The sequence below is a fragment of the Esox lucius genome, chromosome 5, assembly GCF_011004845.1.
Source record: "Esox lucius isolate fEsoLuc1 chromosome 5, fEsoLuc1.pri, whole genome shotgun sequence".
NCBI classification, from domain to species: Eukaryota; Metazoa; Chordata; class Actinopteri; order Esociformes; family Esocidae; genus Esox; species Esox lucius.
The window spans coordinates 18,301,394-18,327,126 of record NC_047573.1 but is presented as its reverse complement, the minus strand read 5'-3'; the positions used below and the strand labels follow the sequence as shown (position 1 = coordinate 18,327,126).

The window sequence follows — 25,733 nt, the reverse complement described above, 5'->3', positions numbered from 1 at the left end:
CAACAGTAAGGGGGCCTTTTCCTATTACCCCCACGTAACCAAACAAACAAAAAGGACACAGACACACATACACTCACTATACACGCGAACACACACACACACACACATTGCTTTTGACAATCCCCAGTGTTATGTGACGTTTTTTCTGGTTTATGACTACTGTAGTAGCTCAAACTAACTCTAGTACATAGGCATCTTTATCTAGAGATGCATGTCTGTGTGTGTTTATAGTAATCCAATTAATGAATGTAACATATTTTCCTATTTAGTAGGGCATGCCAGAATGTTAGTCTACTAATTCATTCAAAATAAATACAAATTCAATAAAGGACAACCAAAGCTTGTTATTCTTCATGTAATCATGTATTAGGGACAAACAACAATGTGGTCACTTCAGCAAGTCTTCATACAGACACAGAATGGCAATACAATGTTAAGCGTATAACACATCTGATACAGACCCTGATTCATGTCAGGTCTGTCTTCACTATGAGATAATACATTACATTAGTCAATACAGGCTGGTAAGAAATGAGACGTTTTGCCCATGAAACATTCATGAAGTTGATACAGTATGAGTACACACTGAGAACCATCCTAATGTTCATAACTTAAAGTTGCTTCCTGATCACCTTGAGAATGAATGAATACAATCTGAACAGAGATAGAGGGTGGACTTTTTTCTAATACTAACTTGGGATGGGAATCATTAATGATCCTGGGCAGCTGTGTGAATTACTCTACACAGAATGGAAGAGCAAAACCTGTAAACTGTTTAAATGTACTGTGTCTTCTGCATTTTTAATACAGTTTTATGAATATAACTGAGATTCATAGTGACAAATTTAAGCCAAAGAGAAAATGGCATCCTGTTATTGTACAAACATCATGAACTTTTGAACAAGTATGAAAACATATTATTAAGAAATAACCTACCAGACTGAGTCCACATGTCAATCCACATGTTAATTGAGTATGGCAAATCAAAAAGTAATTTCAATCCATTTAAAACATAATTAATGATAGCTATATTCATTCTTTCATAAACTCTCACTGTTTCCAGTCAATACACACATGGTAAGTTGTGCCCCTCTTTTCCCAACTAAAGTCTCTCTCCCGTCATTCCCTCTACTACAGACACAGTATTGATTTATTAAAAACTGAATGCAGAAGAGTCAGGAAGGAAACCTGGATTTTAGTCTGTTTCAGAACTGCCCATATTCCCAATAAATGCACTGCTTTGTTTCACTGGAGTGGAGCTGATTTGCTGAAGCAGAGTTGAATCCAGGCTTTCTGGACACGTTGATGGACAGAGATTCTGGAGTGTCGATTGTGCAGAGGTCCTACACTGTTTTGACGGTCTGCCTCTGCTAGACGAGGGGTGCAGATCTGTCGTTGGTAACTGTAGGCCTCAGTTTTACAGTGGCAAAAGGATTCCCACCTCTGGAGATGCAAAGAAAACCCACTCCGGTCATACAGGTAACTTGGTGGAAGTTGTATCCTTACATAAGTCATATCATGAAAATATCCTTATCAAATATCCGATATCACAGCATACATGACCCATATGAAAGCGTGATGGTCAAAGCTATTGTATGACTTACCCCAGAAAGGGAGGCTTTCCAACCCCATTCGGTAGAGAGACCTATTTATACAAAAGAAAATATACACATTTAAAAGTGAAGATATAGCACATGCTGTGCATATTTACTGTGTGCTGTTTTGGCCTCTTGTAGCAGAGATTGCCCTAGGTTGCCTTTAATTGTCTCTAGTCAGACAGGTTGGATGAGGATGTCAACTGTCAACTCACACACTCACACACACACATGCAGTTGCTATGTCACTCATCAGTAAGGAATTCTGGGGTGTACAGAGACAGAGGGTACAATGACCTCAGGTTTAATATCTGGAATCTAGAATATCTAGAACGTACCACCACGGCACACCTCTTCTCTGAACAGATACAATTTGGATTATGACCCCACGTAAGTCAGTGTGACAACACTGGTTTTAACAGGGGTGTTAACTGATTACGGAGCAGTTTTAGCATATGCATATGCTTTCTCATCAACAATTATCTGCACTCGCAGAAGGTTTACAGTCCATGTCAAACATTTTGTACATCCCCGTTTTCAAAAACGTTGGGAGGCTGTCTAAAATGGAAATAAAAACAGAAGGCAAAGACGTGCAAACCATTTAAAACATATATTCAATAGAAAATAGTACAAAGACACCTGAAAAATATATGCCTACTTTGAATTTGATGCCAGCAACATATTTCAAAAATGCTGGGACAGGGGCAACAAAAGACTAGAAAGGTTGTGTAATGCTAAAAGACCCGGTGGTATATTTCACAACTAATTACGTTAATTGGCAAAATGTCAGTAACATGACTGGGTATAAAAAGAGCTTCCCAGAGAGGATTAATCTTTCAGAAGTAAAGACAGGGAGGGGTTCACCACTCTGTGAAAGACTGCATGGGCAAAACGTGCAATAGTTTAAGAATAACAATTCTTATTGTAAAATTGCAAAGAGTTTGGGGATGTCATCATCTACAGTACATAATATCATGATAAGATTTAGAGAATCCAGACAAATCTCTGTATGCAAGGGACAGGGCCGCATACCATAATTGGATTACTGTGATCTTCGGGCCCTCAGGCAGCACTGCATTAAAAACACACAGTGGAAATCACTGCATGGACTCAGGAACACTTCTGAAAACCATTGTCTGTGAACACAGTATGTCGCTGCATCCTCAAATGCAAATTAAAACTCTACCATGCAAAGAAAAAAACATATATAAACAAGATCCAAAAACACTGCCGACTTTTCTGAGCCAAAGCTCATTTAAAATGGACTGAGGCAATGTGAAAAACTATCCTGTTATCTGTTGAAACAAAATCTGAATTTCTTCCTTGGAATCATGGACGCTGTGCTTTCTGGGCTAAAGAGGAGAGGGACAATCCGGTTTGTTATCAGAGCACAGTTCAAAAACCAGCATCCATGATGGTATGGGGGTGCATTAGTGCACATGGCATGGGTGACTTGCATATCTGTGAAGGCACCATTAATGCTGAACAATATATACAATATATCTTTTGTTTTTATTTGCATTTCACGCAGTGTCCCAAGTTTTTTGGAAATGGGGTTGTATGTCAAATTAAATAGAAACGGTAAAACCTGTCAATTTCAGAATAGCTTGAAGAGAAACACCAAATGACACAACTGAAATAGAATACACAGGAACACGTTGCATAAACCTTGGGTGAATTTATATCAACACTGTTGGTGTTTGCTCCTTGGGGTTTCAAGCTGGGTGCTCTGTAATAGCACTTTGTGACAACTGCTGATGTAAAAAGGGCTTTATATAAAGAAATAAAGAAATAGTATTGATTTTTTAAATTTGATTTAGTTGTTGCATTATAAAGGGATAATGCCCAAGGCCTACTTTGCCCTATGCCGTACATTACCACTACCCTAATATTCCACTAGAGGGCAGTCAGTGTCAGAGGGATGGTACAGGGGCAGCTATGGACAGGTTTAAATCACAGTCCGTTAAACTGACAGCGACAATAACAAATGCAAAGTGCAAAGTCATGTCTCCAAGATCACATGATCAAATGTAAGGGGGGGTTGGACTTTCTAAAAAAGAAAGGGTGAGAGGTGGGAAATTGCAAATGGGAAACGGGAAGAGCAGATAGGGTACAGTAGGAGAGGGAACGGGAAGGAGGGAGGGAAGCTCACTCTGTTGCGATTGTATCCCTAACGTATTTCTCTTAAAGCTCTGAGAAAGCAGTCCCAGTACACACAAGGGCAAGAGAACATCAGAGAGAGAGAGAGAGAGAGAGAGAGAGGGAGAGAGAGGGAGAGAGAGAGGGAGAGAGAGGGAGAGAGAGGGAGAGAGAGGGAGTGAGGGACAATTGCTCTGTACACCATCATTTCTTAATTATCACAACCAGCTGACACAGTGAAGGTCTAAATGAAGCTCTGTGCCTGAGCAAAGTTCTGTAGAGACCATTCCCCTTCTCTCCTTGCGTTTCCCAGCATGCATGCAGACTGACAGACAACATTAAACCAGAAACATGGGTGTGGGATTTTCACCCCAGGTGGATTGTTTTCCAGCATGTGGACTGACAGAATTAATCTAAATGTTTCAGATATACCACTGGTGGTTTAATGCTGAAACAGAGATCAACAAGCAAGCAGCTGACTGTACTGTTAGTACTGTAGTGGGACCAGGTACTGACCGTGGTTTTGGATGAAGGTGTGAAGGCACTGATGACAGGACTACTCTCCGTTCTGTCACTATAGTCGGCGGGTGGAAGTAAAACAAGCTCCTCCTCTTCCTGTTCTGGAAAACTGGCAACACTCAGACTACGCACCGACATCTCCACACTGAAAATAAACACAGTCCCATACACACACGCACACACACACACACACACACAGACATTAGAACGTTGCCTAAAACGTGGCCCAAATAACCACTGTTTTTACTGAAAAGTGACTTATATACTAGCAATGAGTAGGCACAATATCTACTGGTAAGATAATGAAGATGTATTTGCCTGGTTTACCTGTTGGTGACCAATGGTTCATTATATGGTCGGCAATAAGATGAGGGAAACCAGCCTCGTCTGAAGGAAACACAAAGACACATGACCAGTGACAATCACACTGGAAATTGGATAGGTCGGATTCTAGCCATGGCTGTTTTATCTAGTTGAGCAGTAATAACTATCTGTGGCCCGACAGGCACATTCAAGCTCAGTCTCGGTTGTTGGCTGAGGAATGCAGTAGTGAAAACGTCCTTGTTGAGTGAGCAGAGTAATTAGAAGTCTGAACTGCTCAAACCGTCCCCTGCTGTGAAGAGGATGCGTTGAGCAAAGGCTGACAATAATTATCAGGTTGTGAGGATACCAGTATCACAATACTCAGTAGTATCGTAGTGAAAACAAGCATACGTGGATTAAAGTATGGATTTAAAAATCTGCCCTTAATGTGGAACCAAACTAAGCATCATCAGATTGTCATCCAGACTCCCATTTAGTTTCCTCACAACAGCACCCAGTATTTTACCAGTAATATGAAAGGACAAAATAGTTTTGCTTTGTTTCTTTTTTTTTTTTCATAGAAAATGACTTAAAAGGTAATAAATTGTATAATACCAAATATTATACTCATATTGAACAGGTTTCTAGGAAAACACATTTGGCAGTTCCTTGCAAGTTGTCCAGTCTTCATGAATACATTAAGAGCAATTTCATTCCGAGAGCAATAATAATAGCTGCCAATGTTAAAGGGAAAGAAAATTGATTTCCTTTAGAAATTTGCATCAGAGTAAAAATGATAAAGGAGGCAAATGAATAACAATGCTTTCACATGGGATCTGCAGGATGTTTCTAGCAGAGAAAATGTAAACAGCATAATATTCCCCACTCGCAGTTTTATTAGTTTTCTGCATATTAGTAGGTAATTGGTAGCAGAGGGGGGTGGGCGGTATTGTTAAACCACAGGGGGCCGGTTGCAGTTTATCTTATGGAGGTGTTAAGGTGTAAATTGATTTACCTGAAAAACATGAGAGAACCATTTATACTGACCTCATACTTGCATGCTGGGTAAAAACAGCAGGAACCATTCACACAGACCATATTCCTCCATGTTGGTTACTGGGTGTGTGAACATGCAGACATTGTGACTAGTATGTCTTTAGTGGCTTTACTTTTTCCCAGATTAAAAAGCTCTAGACGATAAAAAGCAAGTTTTTAAAAATGCTCGCACCGCAAAAATAATGGTGTTTTGGTCTGTTTAATAGGACTTAAACTTGCTGCTTAAAGCTCTCTGAAGGCTTCCCACAGACACAGCAATGAAGTCACTGCCTCTTATTTATGTCAGGGTTCTAATCCTGTACACGGCATTTAGACAGAAAACAGGGATCTGTGAGAGGTAGGTGTGAATTTGTTCTGCACCATCTGGGGTTGGTGGGGAGGATGGAGGACAGGGATATGGTATATGTATATGTATAGGGTATATGTACTGGGTATATGTATAGGGTATATGTACTGGGTATATGTATAGGGTATATGTATATGTATAGTGTATGTGTATATGTATAGGGTATATGTATATGTATAGTATATGTGTATATGTATATGTATAGGGTATATGTATATGTATAGGGAATGTGTATATGTATAGGGTATATGTATATGTATAGTGTATGTGTATATGTATAGGGTATATGTATATGTATAGTGTATGTGTATATGTATAGTGTATGTGTATATGTATAGGGTATATGTATATGTATAGTGTATGTGTATATGTATAGGGTATATGTATATGTATAGGGAATGTGTATATGTATAGGGTATATGTATAGTGTATGTGTATAGGGTATATGTATATGTATAGGGAATGTGTATATGTATAGGGTATATGTATATGTATAGTGTATGTGTATATGTATAGGGTATATGTATATGTATAGTGTATGTGTATATGTATAGGGTATATGTATATGTATAGTGTATGTGTATATGTATAGGGTATATGTATATGTATAGGGAATGTGTATATGTATAGGGTATATTTATAGGGTATATGTATAGGGTATATGTATATGTATAGGGAATGTGTATATGTATAGGGTGTGTGTATATATATAGGGAATGTGTATATGTATAGTGTATATGTATAGTGTGTGTGTGTGTATGTATAGGGTATATGTATATATAGGGAATGTGTATATGTATAGGGTATATGTTTGGGTATATGTATATGTATAGGGAATGTGTATATGTATAGGGTATATGTATATGTATAGGGAATGTGTATATGTATAGGGTATATGTATATGTATAGGGAATGTGTATATGTATAGGGTATTTGTATATGTATAGTGTATGTGTATATGTATAGGGTATATGTATATGTATAGAGAATGTGTATATGTATAGGGTATATTTATAGGGTATATGTATAGGGTATATGTATATGTATAGGGAATGTGTATATGTATAGGGTGTGTGTATATTTATAGGGAATGTGTATATGTATAGTGTATATGTATAGGGTGTGTGTGTATGTATAGGGTATATGTATATATAGGGAATGTGTATATGTATAGGGTATATGTATATGTATATGTATATGTATATGTATATGTATAGGGTGTGTGTATATGTATAGGGTATATGTTTGGGTATATGTATATGTATAGGGAATGTGTATATGTATAGGGTATATGTATATGTATAGGGAATGTGTATATGTATAGGGTATATGTATAGGGTATATAATATGTATATAAAGGGGAAATCTTATGTAATCAAACCCATGCTGCAGCAGTATACACTCTTCAAGAAGTATAACAATGAAAGAAAAATAGTATTTAACAAAAAGTGAAATAACCTAACAGTTGCTTTAACCAATTCATAAAAATGTATTCAAAAGGAAAACAATGTGTTTGTAATGTTATATTAGTACTGCTCTGGTCTCATTTCTCTTCTCTCTTTTCCTTTCTCTCCTTTTCTGGTTCTTCCCCTCTCTCTTTCTGATCTTTTATCTACATCATTAACGACTAAAATTAACAGCTAGAGAGATGGAGACAGAAGCAGGCAAACATAATTACCAGCGAGTCTTTACAGCCTTACGGCAGCTACTCACCTCATCCTCTAGTCCACCTTTCTAAGTAACACAGACACAACTGGTATAACAACAACATTATTGTCAGACCTGAATTTGAACGGCTTAACAAAACATAATGGCTGCCAATATTCCCGTGTGCTACATTCAACTGGTTCCTGCCTCTACCTCCAAGAAGTACATTTCCTGTTACTTTTGTTCACTCATAATTGATCGTTATTTGTCAAATAAAACAAAACCAGTCACGTGAGGGCATAAGTGTGATGAAGAGGAAAGCCACATATTTGTGGTAGTACATCATTAAGGTGATATAACCTCCAGCAAGTTCTTACTAGATAGAGCTGACTATCACGTCTAGCATTCCTTACAATGTATATTAGCATAGCACAAATGAACAGAGACCAGTATCACCAGTGTCCCTTCACTCACAACTGTTGATGATACCCTCGATTTTTTGTTCTTTATGGTTAAAATACAAACAACAATACCAACTACGGAAACTGCTTGACTGTTGGATGCTGACATAGTACAACTTTGCAGAAACCTTCAACGCAGTATTATTCTAAAGGTTAATACATATTGAAAAGGATGTGGAACGCTTCTAAATAAAGCTTCATGAAGTGTGTAACAAAGCTTCATAAAGTGTACAATAAAAGGTAATAATGGGACTTACTGCCGGTTCTTTTCCAACTCTCCGTACAGCCACCCGTCCTTCTCCTCCTGAATTAGCAGCACGATGATGTCGCCTTCATCGAAGGAGAGGAGCGTGTCGTTGTTGCCAGCCTTGTGGGGGAAGATGGTTCTGACCCGTGGCTTCCTGGCTACGTTCAGCCCCGAAGCCAGAGACACGGCCGGGGACAGGGACACACTGCCACCATCCTCCGAACTGCCCTGGTCTATAAGTCCATGTAAGAGGAACATTAAACTGGGAAATGTGGTTTCACTACACAGTAGAAAGTATATAATGTCACTCTGCAAACCAAACTGCCCAATCTATAATTTAGGCATTAAACAACACAAAACAGAGAACAAATGCTTGGTTAAGTAAGAACTGATTAATTTGCAGTAGTAAAAATGACAAGCAGCCCAGAGGGGCACATCTGAATATAATTTTAACTGTAATCAACCTCAAATAATGCCTGACCAGAGATTAAATTACAGTTCCACTGAGCTTTTAGTCCAAGAATAAGCCATACATAGCCGTTAGGTGAGTGAGCGGGCCCTCAAACTAACTATCCTATTGGCCCAAATCCCTTGGAATGTTTGTTGTGATCTGATTAAAAAACTAAAAATACAAGTATTGTCAGACAACAGTCAGGTTCAGGCAAATCCTCAAACCGGAGTGTAAACTGTGAAGCGGCAGTCATACCTGAGTTATGATCAGATGTGGATGTTGATGTGATGGAGGTTCGGGGGACATCCTGGTTGAACATGTTAGCCAGTGGGCTGATCTGGGCCTTCAGCTGGGGAGCTGGTGGTGGAGCCATCATGTCCCTGTTGTTCTGAGGATGGAAATAACACAAGACAGGACACAGGATGAAGTCTTAATTACATTCTCACAGTACAAGAGGATACCATTTATTAGAAGTCCTGAAACCAAGCAAACGAAGAGGACGATGATATCTTGTCCTTCTCTTCTGATAGCACTGTGACAACAGCAGAGACATCAGGGCAACATCCCACTCACCTTGTTGTTGCGCGCAGCGAGAGGAGAGGATTCTGGGGTCCCAGACATGGGGGTGCGGAGACCCTCTATCATGGACATCACAGTGTCTGGGACATTGGTGACATCACTGCATTTGTCCTGCCAGCTGGGAAGTTTCACTGCTAGCAGCTCTTTGGCCTAAAGGATATTTTGAAGGGATAGAATTCATATGATAGTTTGCAACCATATACTGACAGTACATGAAGAAGCACAACTTTTTTTATGGAGAAACTCAATAAAGTATTAGACAATGACACACCGCCAGGACAGGAGAAGCAGAGGTTCAAATGCTGAGCAAGACATGACATGTCCTCTTAGTTATTATCAGAATATATGTGGGCCTGCTTGCTGGGAGACCAACCAGAGGTAGATTTGAATGACTTTCTGTTGCTGAAATGCAGGAAGTTGTCCTAATGCATAGAATGACATCACTTTTTAGTCTACTTAAACCAATGTAACAACCCTCCCTTCACCTTCTCATGGAAGCTAGCGACATAGTTTGAGAACATGCAGTGTTTGTCAACCAAGAAGCAGAATCGTCTCTTCTCCTCCAGAAGAGCCTCTCTACAGCCATCAGCGATGAACTTCTGCATCTCACTCTGCCGGGAAGAGATGGTTTCCAAATACTGAGGGAAGAAGAGGGGAGACTAGTGAGTCAAAGTTACTCCACCCTCCATACAGTAGACAGTCATTCACCCTGTTACTCCACCCTCCGTACAGTAGACAGTCATTCACCCTGTTACTCCACCCTCCGTACAATAGACAGTCATTCACCCTGTTACTCCACCCTCCGTACAGTAGACAGTCATTCACCCTGTTACTCCACCCTCCGTACAGTAGACAGTCATTCACCCTGTTACTCCACCCTCCGTACAGTAGACAGTCATTCAGCCTGTTACTCCACCCTCCGTACAGTAGACAGTCATTCACCCTGTTACTCCACCCTCCGTACAGTAGACAGTCATTCACCCTGTTACTCCACCCTCCGTACAGTGGACAGTCATTCAGCCTGTTACTCCACCCTCTGTACAGTAGACAGTCATTCAGCCTGTTACTCCACCCTCCGTACAGTAGACAGTCATTCACCCTGTTACTCCACCCTCCGTACTGTAGACAGTCATTCACCCTGTTACTCCACCCTCCGTACAGTAGACAGTCATTCACCCTGTTACTCCACCCTCCGTACAGTGGACAGTCATTCAGCCTGTTACTCCACCCTCTGTACAGTAGACAGTCATTCAGCCTGTTACTCCACCCTCCGTACAGTAGACAGTCATTCACCCTGTTACTCCACCCTCCGTACAGTAGACAGTCATTCAGCCTGTTACTCCACCCTCCGTACAGTAGACAGTCATTCACCCTGTTACTCCACCCTCCGTACTGTAGACAGTCATTCACCCTGTTACTCCACCCTCCGTACAGTAGACAGTCATTCACCCTGTTACTCCACCCTCCGTACAGTGGACAGTCATTCAGCCTGTTACTCCACCCTCTGTACAGTAGACAGTCATTCAGCCTGTTACTCCACCCTCTGTACAGTAGACAGTCATTCACCCTGTTACTCCACCCCTCTCTACAGTAAACAGAAATCCACACTGATACTTCATCCTCTCTACCGTTTACAGTCATCCACCCTGTTACTCCACCTTTTTCTATAGTAAACAGTTATCCACCCTGTTACTCCACCCTTTTTCTACAGCATCCAGTCATCCACCCTGTTACTCCACCCTTTTTCTACAGTAATCCAACTTTTAACTCCATCCTCTCCACAGTAGACAGTCCTCCACCCGGGTGGAGTGTTTGGTCATCAGTAGAACACTAGAGAGCAGGCTATCGTTTGGAAAGCAGAATACACACCTCAGGGAGTGACTCACAACTGAACCAGCCTCACAAAGAAGACCCTGGAACCTGACATCACACACACGCACATATACAAACACACGCACGCAAACACACACGCACAGACACACACACGCGCGCACACACACACACACACACACACACAGACAGGCAGACAGACAGAAAAAGCTCAACTCTGCCCCTCCTCCCCTCCATACCCTCTCCCTTTTTCCGGTTGTCATGACGACAGTGAAAACCAGTTTGTCTCTAGGGTTCTGGTTTCGCAGTGGTGTCACAGACCCTCCTTTAATGTCTAGCCCAATCCCCCGCCCCTTTTCTCCACCGATGATAGGGCCACACCACCTAAACTGTAGAGCTTCATTCCTACTGCGAACAATCACTGGAGGACAAGACAGAGAATGTGGAGGTAGGGAGAGAAGATACCATGATACAGACTTTACAGACAAAAGGGACTGAGCTCAGCTGTTCTAGCAAACCCATAGAGGTGGAAAAAAATAATGTGGGCAAAGTTCATGCTAATACATGTATATTTCTATCAAAGCCATTCATGCAATGCTTTAGAGTAGGCAGGTACATTCCTTCTCCAAGCACATTTACATTCTGACAAGAAGAGCACAACCAAGGATAAACTACAAAATCCAGTGTGATACATCCTTTTAATGTGCATGGGGGTGTCTATGGGTTATCTCTTTATCTCGTCTAGTTAACAGGAGTCAAATTCATAGGGTCATGCAATACATGGAGAAGCTGGAGTTTCTGTCTGTATATTGCAAGCCAAAACACTTAACTGTCTATTAGTTACAAGATAAGACTAGATTGCAGCCCCCTTTTCAGAGACTGTCTATCATAGAAAAAGATAATTTAAATAGTGAAACAAAGGTAAAAACAGCATAACAACTGAAAATACATTAAGAACAAACAGAGGGACAGAAGTATTTTTAAAGCCTACAGTTAGTGCTTCTCAGTTCTCACTCAGAATAAGAATGAAAAAGGTGTTGCTGCTCAATATATTGAGTCCCTTCCTAAAAATAAAACCACCTCATATTCTGACAGTCAATAAAGTCTGGCTGTTGTGATCAGTCAATAAATGAGGAACGAAGGAGGAGTTACTGCACAGAAAGCCTTGTCTCAAGCAGATTTAGTTCCATCTAAAGTAAGCCTTGTATCAGGCAGACTGACTTCCATCTAAAGAAAGCCTTGTATCAGGCAGACTGACTTCCATCTACAGAAAGCCTTGTATCAGGCAGACTGACTTCCGTCTAAAGAAAGCCTTGTGTCAGACAGACTGGTTTCCAATCTGCAAGCAGCCTTGAATCAAGGAGACTGACCTCCATCAACAGACAGCCTTGTATGCAGTAGTGCTAACCTTGTAAAAAAAAAAAAAAAGAAGGGGGAAATAATAAATAAGAAGCCATAATGAGTTTCATCTACAGACAGCAGCTCTGGGAATCCATCTCCCAACCTACTGATTACCTGAAAAGGTCTAAGTGTTACTGCGTTAAGAAGATTATTACTGTGTGCCCTCTGAACACTGTCAGTGGCCTAGCAGCAGCCAGGCAACACACCCAGTCTTCTCTATTCCAGGGGACAATACTGTCTTTATCAACTCTTTATCCTCCACCAGACCCTCTATGCCTCTGATGCCTTTCACTGAGTGTATACTACCAGCTAATATCCAGACCTGCTCCCATCACCTAAGTGCCCACTTCATTCACCAGAAGTGGCTGTCTGAGTGCACCCTGTCATTCAGGTGCACACTCTCTTAAACCCACGTAGGAGCACAGTGTTACTTCAAGAGTGGACAGTACTCCTATTCCTGGCAGTCACTGAAACACACTCTCCATTCAGTTGAGGTCAGGGGCCTTTGGTCACTTTCCATGGAAGGTGAGAAGGCACAGCACATAAATCCAGAACCAGTCAACCGTAAGATATGGGCATTTTCTACTGTATAAGGGAGCGTTCTCATCTACTTTAGTACAAAGAATCTACATGCAGTGTGGTGGTACTGTTCATGTGTAGGGTTAACCTACCTTCCACCCACTCATGTTTATGATTTTCCGTGGGCTTATCCCCAAGATCTTAATGTGTGTCAATTATTACTTTATTGGAAGCCCTAAGCTAAGTTTGCCAAACAAAACAAGGCAACCATGGCAACGAGCAGTCATAATGTTCTGTCTGATTTTCTAATATATTGACACTGGACACATGAACAAACAGGTGGTTGTGGACTTGGTGAGGTCAACTTACAGTGCCCTCTACATGCCCGGTCCATCCGTCTGACAAACTCAGAACTCCCAGAATGCCAAGCACACACTGACATCACTGGCAAAATGGGAACTCTAGTCACTATGTCAGCTCTCTGCTGAACTAGGCCCTTGTTTGAGAATAGAGAACATCCCTGTGATTCACTGAGCCGCCGACTCACCTCATTCTCCTTGATCTCGTACTTGGTGGCCTGTTTACCCTGGCTCTTACGCCGCAGCTTCTTCAGGTCTGTCTGAGAGCGCTCCAGGGAGTCCTGCTTCAGCTTGTGCTCAGACTGGTACCGCTTGAAGGTGGCCTGGATAAAAGGCATAGAGGGTAAGATACTGTATGTTGGATGGAGAGGTGGAGAAGGCTTGAAGGCCAGGGGAATATTTAGCAGGAGAGGAGACTGGTTTAAAGTGGGCACTCGCACAAAGAGATGCAGATACGCAAACACTCACATTTACATTTTAATCATGCAGCAGACACTTTTATCCAGAGCCACTTACCTGAGCAATTAGAGTTAAGAGCCCAGCTCAGACATTTGTTTTTGGCTTGTCGACTCGGGGATTAGAACCAAAACCATTCGTTTACTGGCCCAGAGATCTTCATTATTATTGCACACACCCATAAACCCACATATACACACAACCCCCCACACAAACACATACACACACACATTCACACACACACACACACACACGTTTCAAGCTATTGGATTGCGCCTTGCCAAGGTCCGGTACCAAAAATCCAATATTGGTGAGTGTTCTTACAGTCATATATTTGACATCCATTTCTGTTTTCCTTTCCAGCTCAGCAATGATTTCTCTGTGGAACCGCTTGAACTGAAAATAAAAGAAAGAACCCTGTTAACATGGATATATAACTGTTTAACAATAAGGTATGGATGATAAGATGGTGACCTCCAGATAACAGGGATGTGGCTAATCCAGAAGAATGTAGCTGTTATAATGGCTTTCTAAGTGGGTGGAATTCCAATGACCAGCCTATCTTAACCTCTCCAATGAGTTAACTATTGACTTCCGCCCTCTTTCCCTCAGGCAGGTCTAATAACTACATAGCTTTCAGATATTAAGAACAAATTGTTTTACTTTTAATGAATAGAAATGCAGAAACAGTTATAAATAATGTGAATACATTATAGGTACTGGTAGTTAGTAGTAGTTTCTATTAATTGTACACCTATTCATGTTTTCATGTTGTTGATTCATCATTTTCTTTGCATCATTTGACTCTTATTCATATAATTTTCGTTATTAGAAACATTTGCATTGTTTGTTTTTCCTACAAGTGTTTGTTTTAGAGATGGTGAATGTAAGATTTTGTCCTTCAAAATAAAAGAAATATTAAATAATTATAAACATGCTTCCTTGGTATTTTGTTGAACTACAGCAGCTGAGTGAAAGACAAACACAAGCCTTGCAAATATAACACAGAAGCCTAACTCCGGTTCTGAAATTCAATACAGGTATATCCTAGTGAAAACAACCTTGAAAACAAGACCAAAATATTCTAAATTTAAGTCATGGATATTAACCAACAACCACCTGCTGTTTAGACTATAGACTGTTGAAAAGGCTGGCTGAGGTACGGCATTTTAAATGAGTATTTGTGGGTGATTTTATATTGTCTAAGAGCACGTTAGGTCTTGTTCAAGTTGGGTCTTGTTCAAGTTGGGTCTTGTTCAGGTTGGGTCTTGTTCTTGTCACAGTTACAACAACAGTGACAACTTCCAGAGTCACTTGACATCCTGCAGATAAGCAAAGCCTCTCAACCTTGGTCCTCAAGATTAGACACATCAAACAGAAAAGTAAATATCATGAATGTCGCAATATACCACAAGAACCAACACGACAAGATGAGTGCTCCACAATGACTAAAACAGGACCAGTCGTCTGGGGCTTGGGTGGAATTTCGCTCCAGGGTTAGTGGTTGATCAGGGAGTGTTTATAGCATTAGCTAGGCTGTAATAACTAAGCCACTGTGAAAATAAGAGTCATATACAGAGGACCTGCGTGTAGCGTGTGGGGGTGGCCATGAACACTGACGCAGCTCCAACCGAACTGCAACTCTTACGCTCAGTCCGACACTTAATTAACAGCGATATGGTGTTGTGTATTACATAACACAAATAAGAAGGAAACATGTACTAAGAGAAGAGGTGACAGTGGATCAGCAGGGTTACATACGTTCTCCTCCAGCTCCAGGTGGACCTTCCTGTGCACATCAGAGATTTCCATCAAAACGACACCTGTAGATAGAGATCATGTTTATATATTTATGTAGCATACTGCTAAGGGACCCTCCAGCCAAGGTAGCAGGCATAGAGAAACGTAGTGAGTAAGTATTTCTTTGGTACTGCGTCTCCGGCTACTTGGATTGCTCCGTCGTGGTGTGAAGTGTAACCTGGGCATGTCTGCTTTAGGCCGGGTGCTGTTTAATTATTAGTCAGGGCCAGGATCTATCGAAGTTGAATCAATGACAACCAGGCTAAAGGAAAGAATTCTGGTTGAATGCGCTGAGGACATCTTCAACGCTTTCTCCTCAAACAGCTTGGCAGCAAAAACATCTCTAAAAGCTTGTTCGACATAGGACTGGCCCGAGACACATCACATAAACAACTGGGTTTAACCTTATCAAAACGGCATGTGTATTTCATGTCTCATTAAGTCCTGCAACTAAGCAGTCACTACTGATCACATCCCCATTGTCAGACAGAGACAGAGAGAGAAACATCCCCATTGACAAAATCCCCATCGCACACTATAGAGGAATATGGCACAATAGCAGTAACTACTGTAAACAGGCACAGACAATAACAGCGAGGGCAGATGGAGACACAATGGAGTGTCATCTAGAGGTTCGGCAGCCCGCTGTACTAACATGTTCTAGAATTAGTCAGAATTCAGTTCTAGAACCATCTGCCACTGGGTTTGTTGACTAAATGTTATTTTGTGCTGTCTGAGCTCGTCCTCGTCCCCCCCCCTGAAACCACCTACGACATGCAACCCGACCAACCCACCGCCGTCGTCACCTCAGGATGATTTCACTTCCCTGAAACCACAACTGAGCCTGGGGAACCATGTAAAGTAGACACTTAACCCAAACAAAATCTAGACAGTAGGCATGAAAACGCTAACGTGCACACACACACACACACACACACCTGGTGTGACCCCAGGCTTGCTCATACAGAACCGTATCTCTGTGGCTACAACAACATTGCCCTCTGAAGGTCAACAGAATTTACTGGTAAATGCTACCATTGTATGGGGAGGGAGAGAGCCTGGAGAGGGAGGGCTGGGTACTGGTCTCTGGGCAGGCTGTTTGTACAGCACCAACAACAGCCTGCTGCAGAGTGACAGACTGCTTAGCAGTGAGAGGGCTGACGTTCATCATCACACACACCTGCTGATTGACTCTGTGATCTTACAGGGCGTGAAACTGGTGGACACGCAAACATCACATAATCAAACAAACACACACACACACATATGTTTTACAATACTTAAGGCAACCCAAAATATAATTCCTATTTTTCTAAACCTTTAACTTTACCCATACTCTAAACATAAGGCATAACTCTAACCTAAACCTAACCCCAACATTAACACAAATTCTTACCTTAACCCTAATTGTAACTTTGACCCTAAACCTAATTCCTAAACAAAAAATAGTATTTTTCCTCATGGGGAACAGCAAAAATTACATTTGGTCATTCCAAAAATAATTAAACCTGCACATATACAAACACACATACTCTCTTAGACTAAAACAAATTAAATGAAAAACCATTAGAGCCCTCTGCTAGATTATAAAGCAGTGGCTAAATCAGGCTATCCGCTATCATGTATAATAAACCTGTGTGAAGAACATTTTGGACAACTTCACCCTTTAGAAAGGTTAAGCATCCTACTGCCCTCACATGAATCATGCTGTGACGTTTCCCGACTATGTCTATCCCCTACTCATCACTAATCTCCGCCCCCCACCTCTCTCCCCTCCCTCTCTCTCCCCCTACCTATCTCTCCCTCTGAATCCTCTTAATAACACCCCCCACTCTCTCCTCCTCCCTCCCTCCCTTCCCCTCATCTACAGTATATCCTCCTCTCTTCTACTCCTCTCTCCCTTTATCTCTTTATATTGGCCCTTTCTCTCTCCCTTTTTCTTTTTGCCCTCTCCCCTTTTCACTTCCATTCTCAACCATTGCTTCCATCATTCTCATCCAACTCCTACTACTCCTCCATCCCTCTGTTCCTCCTTTCCCCTACTCCTCCATTCCATTCCACTCCCTCCCCCTACATCCCTTTACTCCTCCATCCTTTTACTCCTCCATCCCTTTACTCCTCCATCCCTCTACTCCTCCATTCCCTTAGTCCATTCTGCTGTTCCTCCATCCCTACACTGCTTTGCATCTTAAGCTGTTTTAACCAGCCTGATGACTTGATAAGGACATTTGATCCTGTAATCCTCCATATAGCCCTGGTCTTATCTCAGTCATCTGTGTTCAACAAGGTCTTATGAAAACATTCAGCAACAAAAAACACAGAAAGCAAAAAGAAGAGTTTGCCAAAACAAATTGTTTAATGTGGTAATCTCAATCCCCATCTCGATTGCTTATTTGCCATTGAGGTGATTTTTAATCTCTATGTGGTCTCCCCCCCCCCTCCCCCTCCCTCTCCCTACCCCCCCCTCCCCCTCTCTCTCCCCCTCCCACTCTCTCTCCCCCTCCCACTCTCTCCCTCCCTCCCTATCTCTCTCCCCCTCCCACCCTCTCTCCCCCTCCCTCTCTCCCCCCCTCCCTATCTCTCTATCTCAATGAAATTACAGTTGTGCCTGTCCCTACTGTCTCCAGATTGAACACATGATGGGATTTTATGTTCCACATGTGTTTCATGAGTGGTGCAAAAAAGCACATTCTAAGAAGTTTAATTGGGATTTCTGCGTTCTTATTGATTCTCAACCAAACTATGGCGGTATTGAAAACACCCAAACCCGGTATACCTTCAAAACCCCTCCGCTCCGGGACTTCTACTCAACCAAGAATATTAGCTATACAACAGCTGAGTCAACGTATCATTAAACATTGTGAATAGGTGAATAAGGTGAGCTAGTTCAAAACTATATAGACCCACCAGTGGGGCCAAACAGTGTCGTTGTAGATGCTGGATATCTATGGTAAGATGCATCCTCCACCCATGTCGTAACGTGACCCCGTGGCATCCTTTGCAGGCATGGCATACATTAGACAGACACAAATCCGTGAACACGGATTATCACTCTAAGACAAAAAAAACTGTCAAGGTATACAAACATTTGTCTGTTATAGCGCCACCGTATGACTGAGACAGATTTCCTTGCATTCAATAAGTCTTGACAGTCTTTAAATGTGTACCAGTGAGTTCCATGTAATCCTGTGTAGCCCATATTGTAGAGCATTATGTTATCTACACTAAGGGGAGTGATAAAGTGCTACAAGGGGACTCTATGGAGAAAAACAATATAATGCACGGTAGGTACTCACTACTGTTGCTGTGGGTAAGACCGTCTGCCAAACGAAACCAGGAAGTCCTGTGACTTTTTTGTTTCCATTAATGCTCCACCATTGACACAAGAATGTTTATTACCTAATAATGGCCATATTGTTTTGTTACAGGTAATAATCGGAAATATATTACGTTGAGTGACCTTTGTCCATAGAAGCCACATGTCAGTTTCCATATCAGTTTTGGGCAGATCAGCCGTTCGATGTTGGAGTGGTGGCGCTTTTCAAATTGTTTTTTTAAAGATACCTTTCTTCCGTCTAGCTTTATTCAACAGAGACGGGGTGGAAAGAAAACCTGTTTTTTCCTGAACGGGTAGATAATCGTGTGATGTATTATGTACAGATGGAGACAGGTGTCATTGTGGAAGACAGTGATGATGATACCTTTATATTATATTAATCACAGCCAATCTGCTTCTAAATGAAAATGGCATCGGTCTAATCATGATAATGGTTTTACACTGACTAAATAATGGCCTGATCGTTATTCTTGGACAATCCTGTGAGTTGTGGCCTCCAGGTTTTATGGTGGAGCTGATAGAATTGAATACTGCTGTTGTCGTCTATAATATTCTCACTAGGTGATGTGGAAAAACAAGGATGTGAGCCTCAGCCAAAAGAACACCTGCCAATCCTTTCTCATACATCTGATAAGGCAACACAGTGGGGAAACTCATCAGATGAGTAATTACAACAGATTTCAAAGTTATCCAGTGACCATTACTACTAATATATTACTACCAAACTGACTAGCATAGCCAGTGGCTAACCACTTCAGTCAACTCAAACCAGCGTACAGGACGACTAACTGATCTGGCCATGGGTACTGAAGGCAATGTAAACAGAGCAGCGGCGTTTGAACATAAATCTGGATACTAAAACAAGATGTCACGGTTATAAAAAAAAATCAATAAAACAAGGATCTCCTCTTTAATCTTTCAGGGTGCATCATTGAACATGTCGTAGCGAGAGTCTGGCTCAATATAGCCAACACCTATTTGAGTCACGGACAAAGATATTGCAATCTGGATTCCACACCTTCCAATGCCAGGAAGTAAGAGTATTATGTTGCCATGGTTGGACATTTCCGTTCACTAATACACATGAAACGGATCGTAGATCATGGCATTAAGCTCCAGGCCTATCGGGGTACAGTAATTCCCCATTTCCCAATGCTACTGAACCTTGACTGAAATAAAGGTTAAATAGCTGACCAGAATCTTCCAAGCAACTCCTCCGTGGAGATGCAGCAAGAGTTTTGAGACAGTGACTTCAGAAACTGATAAAAAAAACTGATCGAATTTGCTAGAACATAGAAAAAGATAACTATATAGAAACTGCCAGTTGCTAAGCAATGTGTCACTAGGTGGGCGGGATATAAATTTCCCAGGAGGGTGGATCACAACCGAACATTTGAGAGTCCTCATGCACCAGACCGTTCAACAACACTAGTGAACCCATTTTATATAGAACGGCCACAAACACTCAACCAACATATAAAACAGATGCTACTGAGAACCAGGGAGGATGTGTATCGTCAGTGTGGCGGATAGAACTACCTGTGGCATCATGGGTGAACGAGCAACCAATGGCCCAGCTGCCTACAGGTTCCCTGGAGTTCACTTGCCCAATTGTTTTCATGAAGTGTTCATCTTCTCGTTCATACATACACAGCCACCTAGTGACATTAGATCAGTGACAACTCCAAAAGAAGTATAAAGACAAGCATGTGTTTAAAACAGGATCAACATGTCCGTCCTTCATGAACTCGACACATTCCTTAAAAGTTGATGTGAGTTAGAGAGAGAGGGTAATACAGTATTTGTCCACTGGGGATCCTTGACATGCTGACATGCTGACACCAGGCTCTAGGACGGGTCATGCCTATCCTCCATACTGATGGACGGATGCCAGAGAAATGATACACAAAGCTCCCCCACAAGTTGGAACTTCAACAACAGAGCCTCAAGAATGACCATTTCAACCAACTCTGAACCAAAAGCTGTCACCAAACTCACTGAGCTCACTATCACAAGGAAACAGCCAACAACTCCTACTGGGCTCATGCTGTGAAATTGCTGGCGTTTCTGGATGCACTTTTGTCCAAGTGACAGCTCGGGTTCAATGCATAAAAATAAAAAGAATTGCTAGAGTTTTTGACAAAGAACTTGCGGAGAAAAGGTGGAAGGGCGTGTAGCAAACCATTCTTTCTTCAGTCATTTTTCAACCCTTGACTCTGCATTTTTATTTTTAAAGAGGGTGGTACCGTAATGTGACCCCTATAGAGACCTGTATTGGTGTTGTTAGTCCAAATAGAGGACATTATGATTAGAGGTCAGCTTACACTATAAATAGTCAACACATCATTTGACATCTGCAAGACCAACACTCACTGATATGGGGACAACATCAGATGTGTGAAAATGCTAATTCATCATTTACCTCACCCGAAGGAAAGCTTCCACAGAATGGAGAGATGAATGTGCCCATACCATGAACCAGTTGAACATACAAAATTGCAGGAGAAGTGTACAATAACTCGCCCCTAAAGGACTATTAAATTAATAGTATGTACTACCAGACGCTCTTTCCATAGCGCTGAATGCCAGGAAGGAGACTGGCAGTCTAGGTCCCTCATGGTTTCTCTCTGCCCCTGTTGTTTGTAGAGCCGGGTCATTCTACTCTATTCCACTGAGACACAATAGAGTCAATAAAGCCACTCCATTAGTTTGGGCCTGAATGGAGTCATGTACTGTACTTTGAATCCTATTAATACCACCTATTGAGTTGACGGAGGTTGATGACAGCGTGATACAAAAATATGTGATAGGACTAAAAATAGATATTTTGTTTAAAGGTATTTCCTTTTGATTTAGATCTAAAACATCTGAAATCCCACCGTTTTTTTTTAAGTGAAAGAACTTCTTAGAGGTTATCAGTCACTGTTATCAAAACACCAAGATATGACGTAATATGCTGATTGTCCTGTTAATAATACCATTTGCCTTTGTCAATGTCACAGCACTAACCAGGAGGTAACATAGGCCTGCCGTCACACATCAGGCAGAATGGATATAAGGTATATATGGGTTTATATCTGGTATATCTGGTTTGATGCCGTTTGAGAAGTACAAATTGGTCAAATAAATCATGTATTTTACTTCATTTAAAAATCTGTCACAACTTCATTAAAGTGTATTCATAGGATACATTTGAAACCTGGAATGAAGGCTAAGACAATAGAATGGGCTATGTAGTGACACTGAACAAATACTGCTGTACTATTACAGGGTATTTTATAGCCATGTAGCTGAATGCATTCCAATTGTATTTGCAGTGTCACTGACTGGCACATGCTGCTCTATTCACTGTTCTTTGAAACTACAGAGACAACACACCTACGAAGGTAGGTAATCTCTAAGCAATACCTAATGACTTAATGTATTGTGATGTAAAGTCAAAGAACAAAACCCAGACTATCTGGGCTAGAGGTCACTTTCATCTTCACGCTAAGACAAGTAGTGTGGTTCACTAAAATGACAAGGCCTCTGCCAAAAAATACATCTTAAGGTATTGAAACAAAATGTTCCAGCCAATTAAACAAAGGATTACACTCAAAATGTCCTACAAGATTCAAGTTCTGGCTCCTATTGACAACAATACAAGCTTTACTCTGGCCCCCTGAGAAGGGGAAGAGCAGAGCTGGGCAGCAGATGGAGGGATAGCTAGATGGAGGGAGGTGTTGGTGGGAGCACTTGTCCTCCTCCGTCAGTATGTTTGTTCTGTGTGTTTGCGGCCGGCTCTGTGTAACGTGGGAGACAGTTCTCACTGTCTGGCTGGTGACCTGCATCACAGCAGCCATTCGGGAACAGCGGAAATAGTCCAGACACGCAATGAAGTCACAGAATGGATATTACTCATTCCAGACCAATGTTCCGGGTGTTCCATTTGGTGCTCCATTTTGGAATGTAGGAGTACACTGGCTTGAAGCACTTACTGATCAGCTGCCATGTCTGCTAAAAAACATAAAATGACTACTCTATCAGACAACGTGGACAACAGCCTCCCTAAAATAATGTCAGCAGCCGCTGTCACCTAACATTCCATCGGGGAGACTTGTCACCGTATTAAGAGGCTACTCAATGGATCACTAAAATTGCACAGAAACATGAAAAATGGATCTCATCAGTATATCCAGCATTTTAACATAATGAGGTCTCATTTTCAACATCCAGTGTGGAAATAACAGCCTGTGTGGATGTGTGAGGGTGCATATGTGTGTTTGGGAACTTACCTAATTCTCTGGAGACAGGGGACACAGAAGCGGTCTCTCCTATCTTTGACACAGCGTCAAAGTATGCCTTTCCAGCAAGCGTCATCGCTGTGAGGAGACAGACACACCCACGTTAATGGATCTCCTTCATATCTACAGAATATGACACATTCACATTTCAGTCATTTACCAGACGCTCTTATCCAGAGCAACAGTAGCGACTGCTGAGGTTTCTGATATCCTTCCTTCGAGGGAGCCGTGTGTCTTGAACCAGTTTGTGACTGTATAATTCACTTTTCTTCAAATGGTCAAATTAATAAACTGTGGTTGATGTAGCCACAGGCGTAGCCACAGGCGTAGCTATCAGGGGTGCAGGGGGTGTGGCTGTCCCGAGTGGGAGGGGGGCCTGCGGCTGGGTGGGGGGCACATGCTCGGCCTCTATGATAAATATAGTTTTTATTTTGTGTGTTTCTAGGTGGTTATCACAGTCAGATGTTGGCTGTGAGGTTAACCTGTAGCAGGATCGGCTTTACATGTGTATTTACCACATCTTAATTTTTCATCTCGGGGGGGGGCTGTAAGGGCAGCTTGCACCCCAGCCCAGCATCACCCCGCTACACCAGTGGATGTTGAACAAAGTGACTGGAGAGAACCCTGACTGAGAACTCTCTTCCCCTAATTGAACTGAGCAGAACCCTTCATCAGACCCAATGTTCCCTGACTGTACCCCATAGAACCCTTCATCAGACCCGTTGTTCCCTGACTGTACCCCGTAGAACCCTTCATCAGACCCATTGTCTCCTGACTGTACCCCATAGAACCCTTCATCAGACTCACTGTCCCCTGACTGTACCCCGTAGAACCCTGCATCAGATCCATTGTTCCCTGACTGTACCCGTAAAATCCTTCATCAGACCCGTTGTTCCCTGACTGTACCCCGTAGAACCCTTCATCAGACCCATTGTTCCCTGACTGTACCCACGTAGAATTCTTCTTACCAGCTACTGATTTCTCATAGTTCTTCCCCAGATTGACCAGGTTCCTTAGGCCTGGGTTGAACTGCTCCATCACATTCTGCAAAACAGGGAGTGAAAGAGAGATCAGTGGGCTGAAAAACAAAGACTAAACAGAAAAACACTTGGCAAGGAACAGTGACAATTCCTAACATCTTTATTGTCCAGTAGGACAGTAATACTGATTTCTCGGGAATTGCAGTTTTCCTGTTCTCTTGTTTTGGTGTCAATGAAATCACAATAAACAATGTGATGTAGAAATATTTTTTTTATGACAGACTCAATGCCATTATGTCATGTAAAGTTGTTCATGTTTATTGTGTTCATTCTATAAATAACTTCAAGTTGAAATAACACTGTTCAATCATTAACTCAAACCTTCACACTTTACAGCTCTGAGGGAGCGAAGTCCCAGACAAAGTATTGGCAGCAACAGGGCCAGGGTGAACCACAGCTATTCCCACTCCTATTACTCTTTCAATTCCCCAGGCACACCCTGAATAGAACAATGGACTGCCAGGTATTCATTAGGACTAGTTGCACCACGCAAGACACAGGGAAACAGAAAACAGGTTTCTCTTCACTCTTCTCTTCAGCTGAAACTGTGGCATGTCAAAAACTGTATAATTCCTGTTACTGACATTCGACTTTACCTGCAGGACAGGTGGGGCTGCTGCCGGGAGGGTGGGGGATGGTTGAGGAATAGCAAGTGCACCAAAAGGTGTAATTATGAGCCAACAAGATGATGACGATTATTAGGTCAGATTTTAGGTTGACAAACTGATTTGAAAAGCTATTTTGGAAAGAAATTGAACTTTTTATGCTACTCTACTTCACAGCATGTTTGCATTCGTGTGCTCTCTGGGCTGAACAAATCACCGGCAAGTCACAAGCGCGCTGTGGAGGTTGATAGTTATGTTACGGAATGGGTTCATGTTTCTCACAAAAGTATTGGTTTATGGTGGGATTCTGGTGACAATTAGCATATAACAAAAAAGCAGCTTACCTTGTAAGTACTTTCGGTCAGCTTATTCACGTCGTCGGCATCCCGAGACATTTTGGCAGTGATTTCGCAGTCCCCAGAATATAGAAAAAAGACGCAAACCAAGCCAGTTACTCCAGGTCTATTGAATTATTTTCGAATCCAATGATAGGCGTGTTAGTTGTTCCACAAGTCCGTTACACTTGATGGCATCCAGTATTTGTCACACCTCGCATGGAGACGGAGAGCAGAAGCGCAACTTATGTGCGCTGGTGGCCAAATCGAGTCGGCATCAACCGCTTCGCTGCCTGAACCGAGACTGTCAAACTTCACCTTGTGTGTCCGCGAGGCGGGAGGCAGAAAAGGTAGTGCCTGTGACGTCACTGCTTTAGTCAAGCACTTTCGGTGCTGTGCTGTTGGATCACCAACTTGATATTGGC

At 41.9% G+C, this 25,733-nt stretch overlaps 1 protein-coding gene across 1 annotated transcript; it reads right to left on the bottom strand.

The window, feature by feature from the left end:
• Nucleotides 1-344: 344 nt before the first annotated feature.
• On the bottom strand, nucleotides 345-25,664 carry baiap2l1a (BAR/IMD domain containing adaptor protein 2 like 1a). Its single transcript, XM_010905671.4, has 14 exons — nucleotides 25,318-25,664; nucleotides 24,297-24,372; nucleotides 23,320-23,406; nucleotides 15,670-15,731; nucleotides 14,233-14,304; nucleotides 13,641-13,775; nucleotides 9,829-9,981; nucleotides 9,338-9,493; nucleotides 9,020-9,152; nucleotides 8,324-8,546; nucleotides 4,581-4,640; nucleotides 4,251-4,398; nucleotides 1,605-1,645; nucleotides 345-1,443 (listed from the first exon to the last, which is right to left on the bottom strand). Exons 1-14 carry the CDS (start codon nucleotides 25,366-25,368, stop codon nucleotides 1,371-1,373), a joined length of 1,470 nt encoding a protein of 489 aa, XP_010903973.1. The 5' UTR covers nucleotides 25,369-25,664; the 3' UTR covers nucleotides 345-1,370.
• Nucleotides 25,665-25,733: the final 69 nt, after the last annotated feature.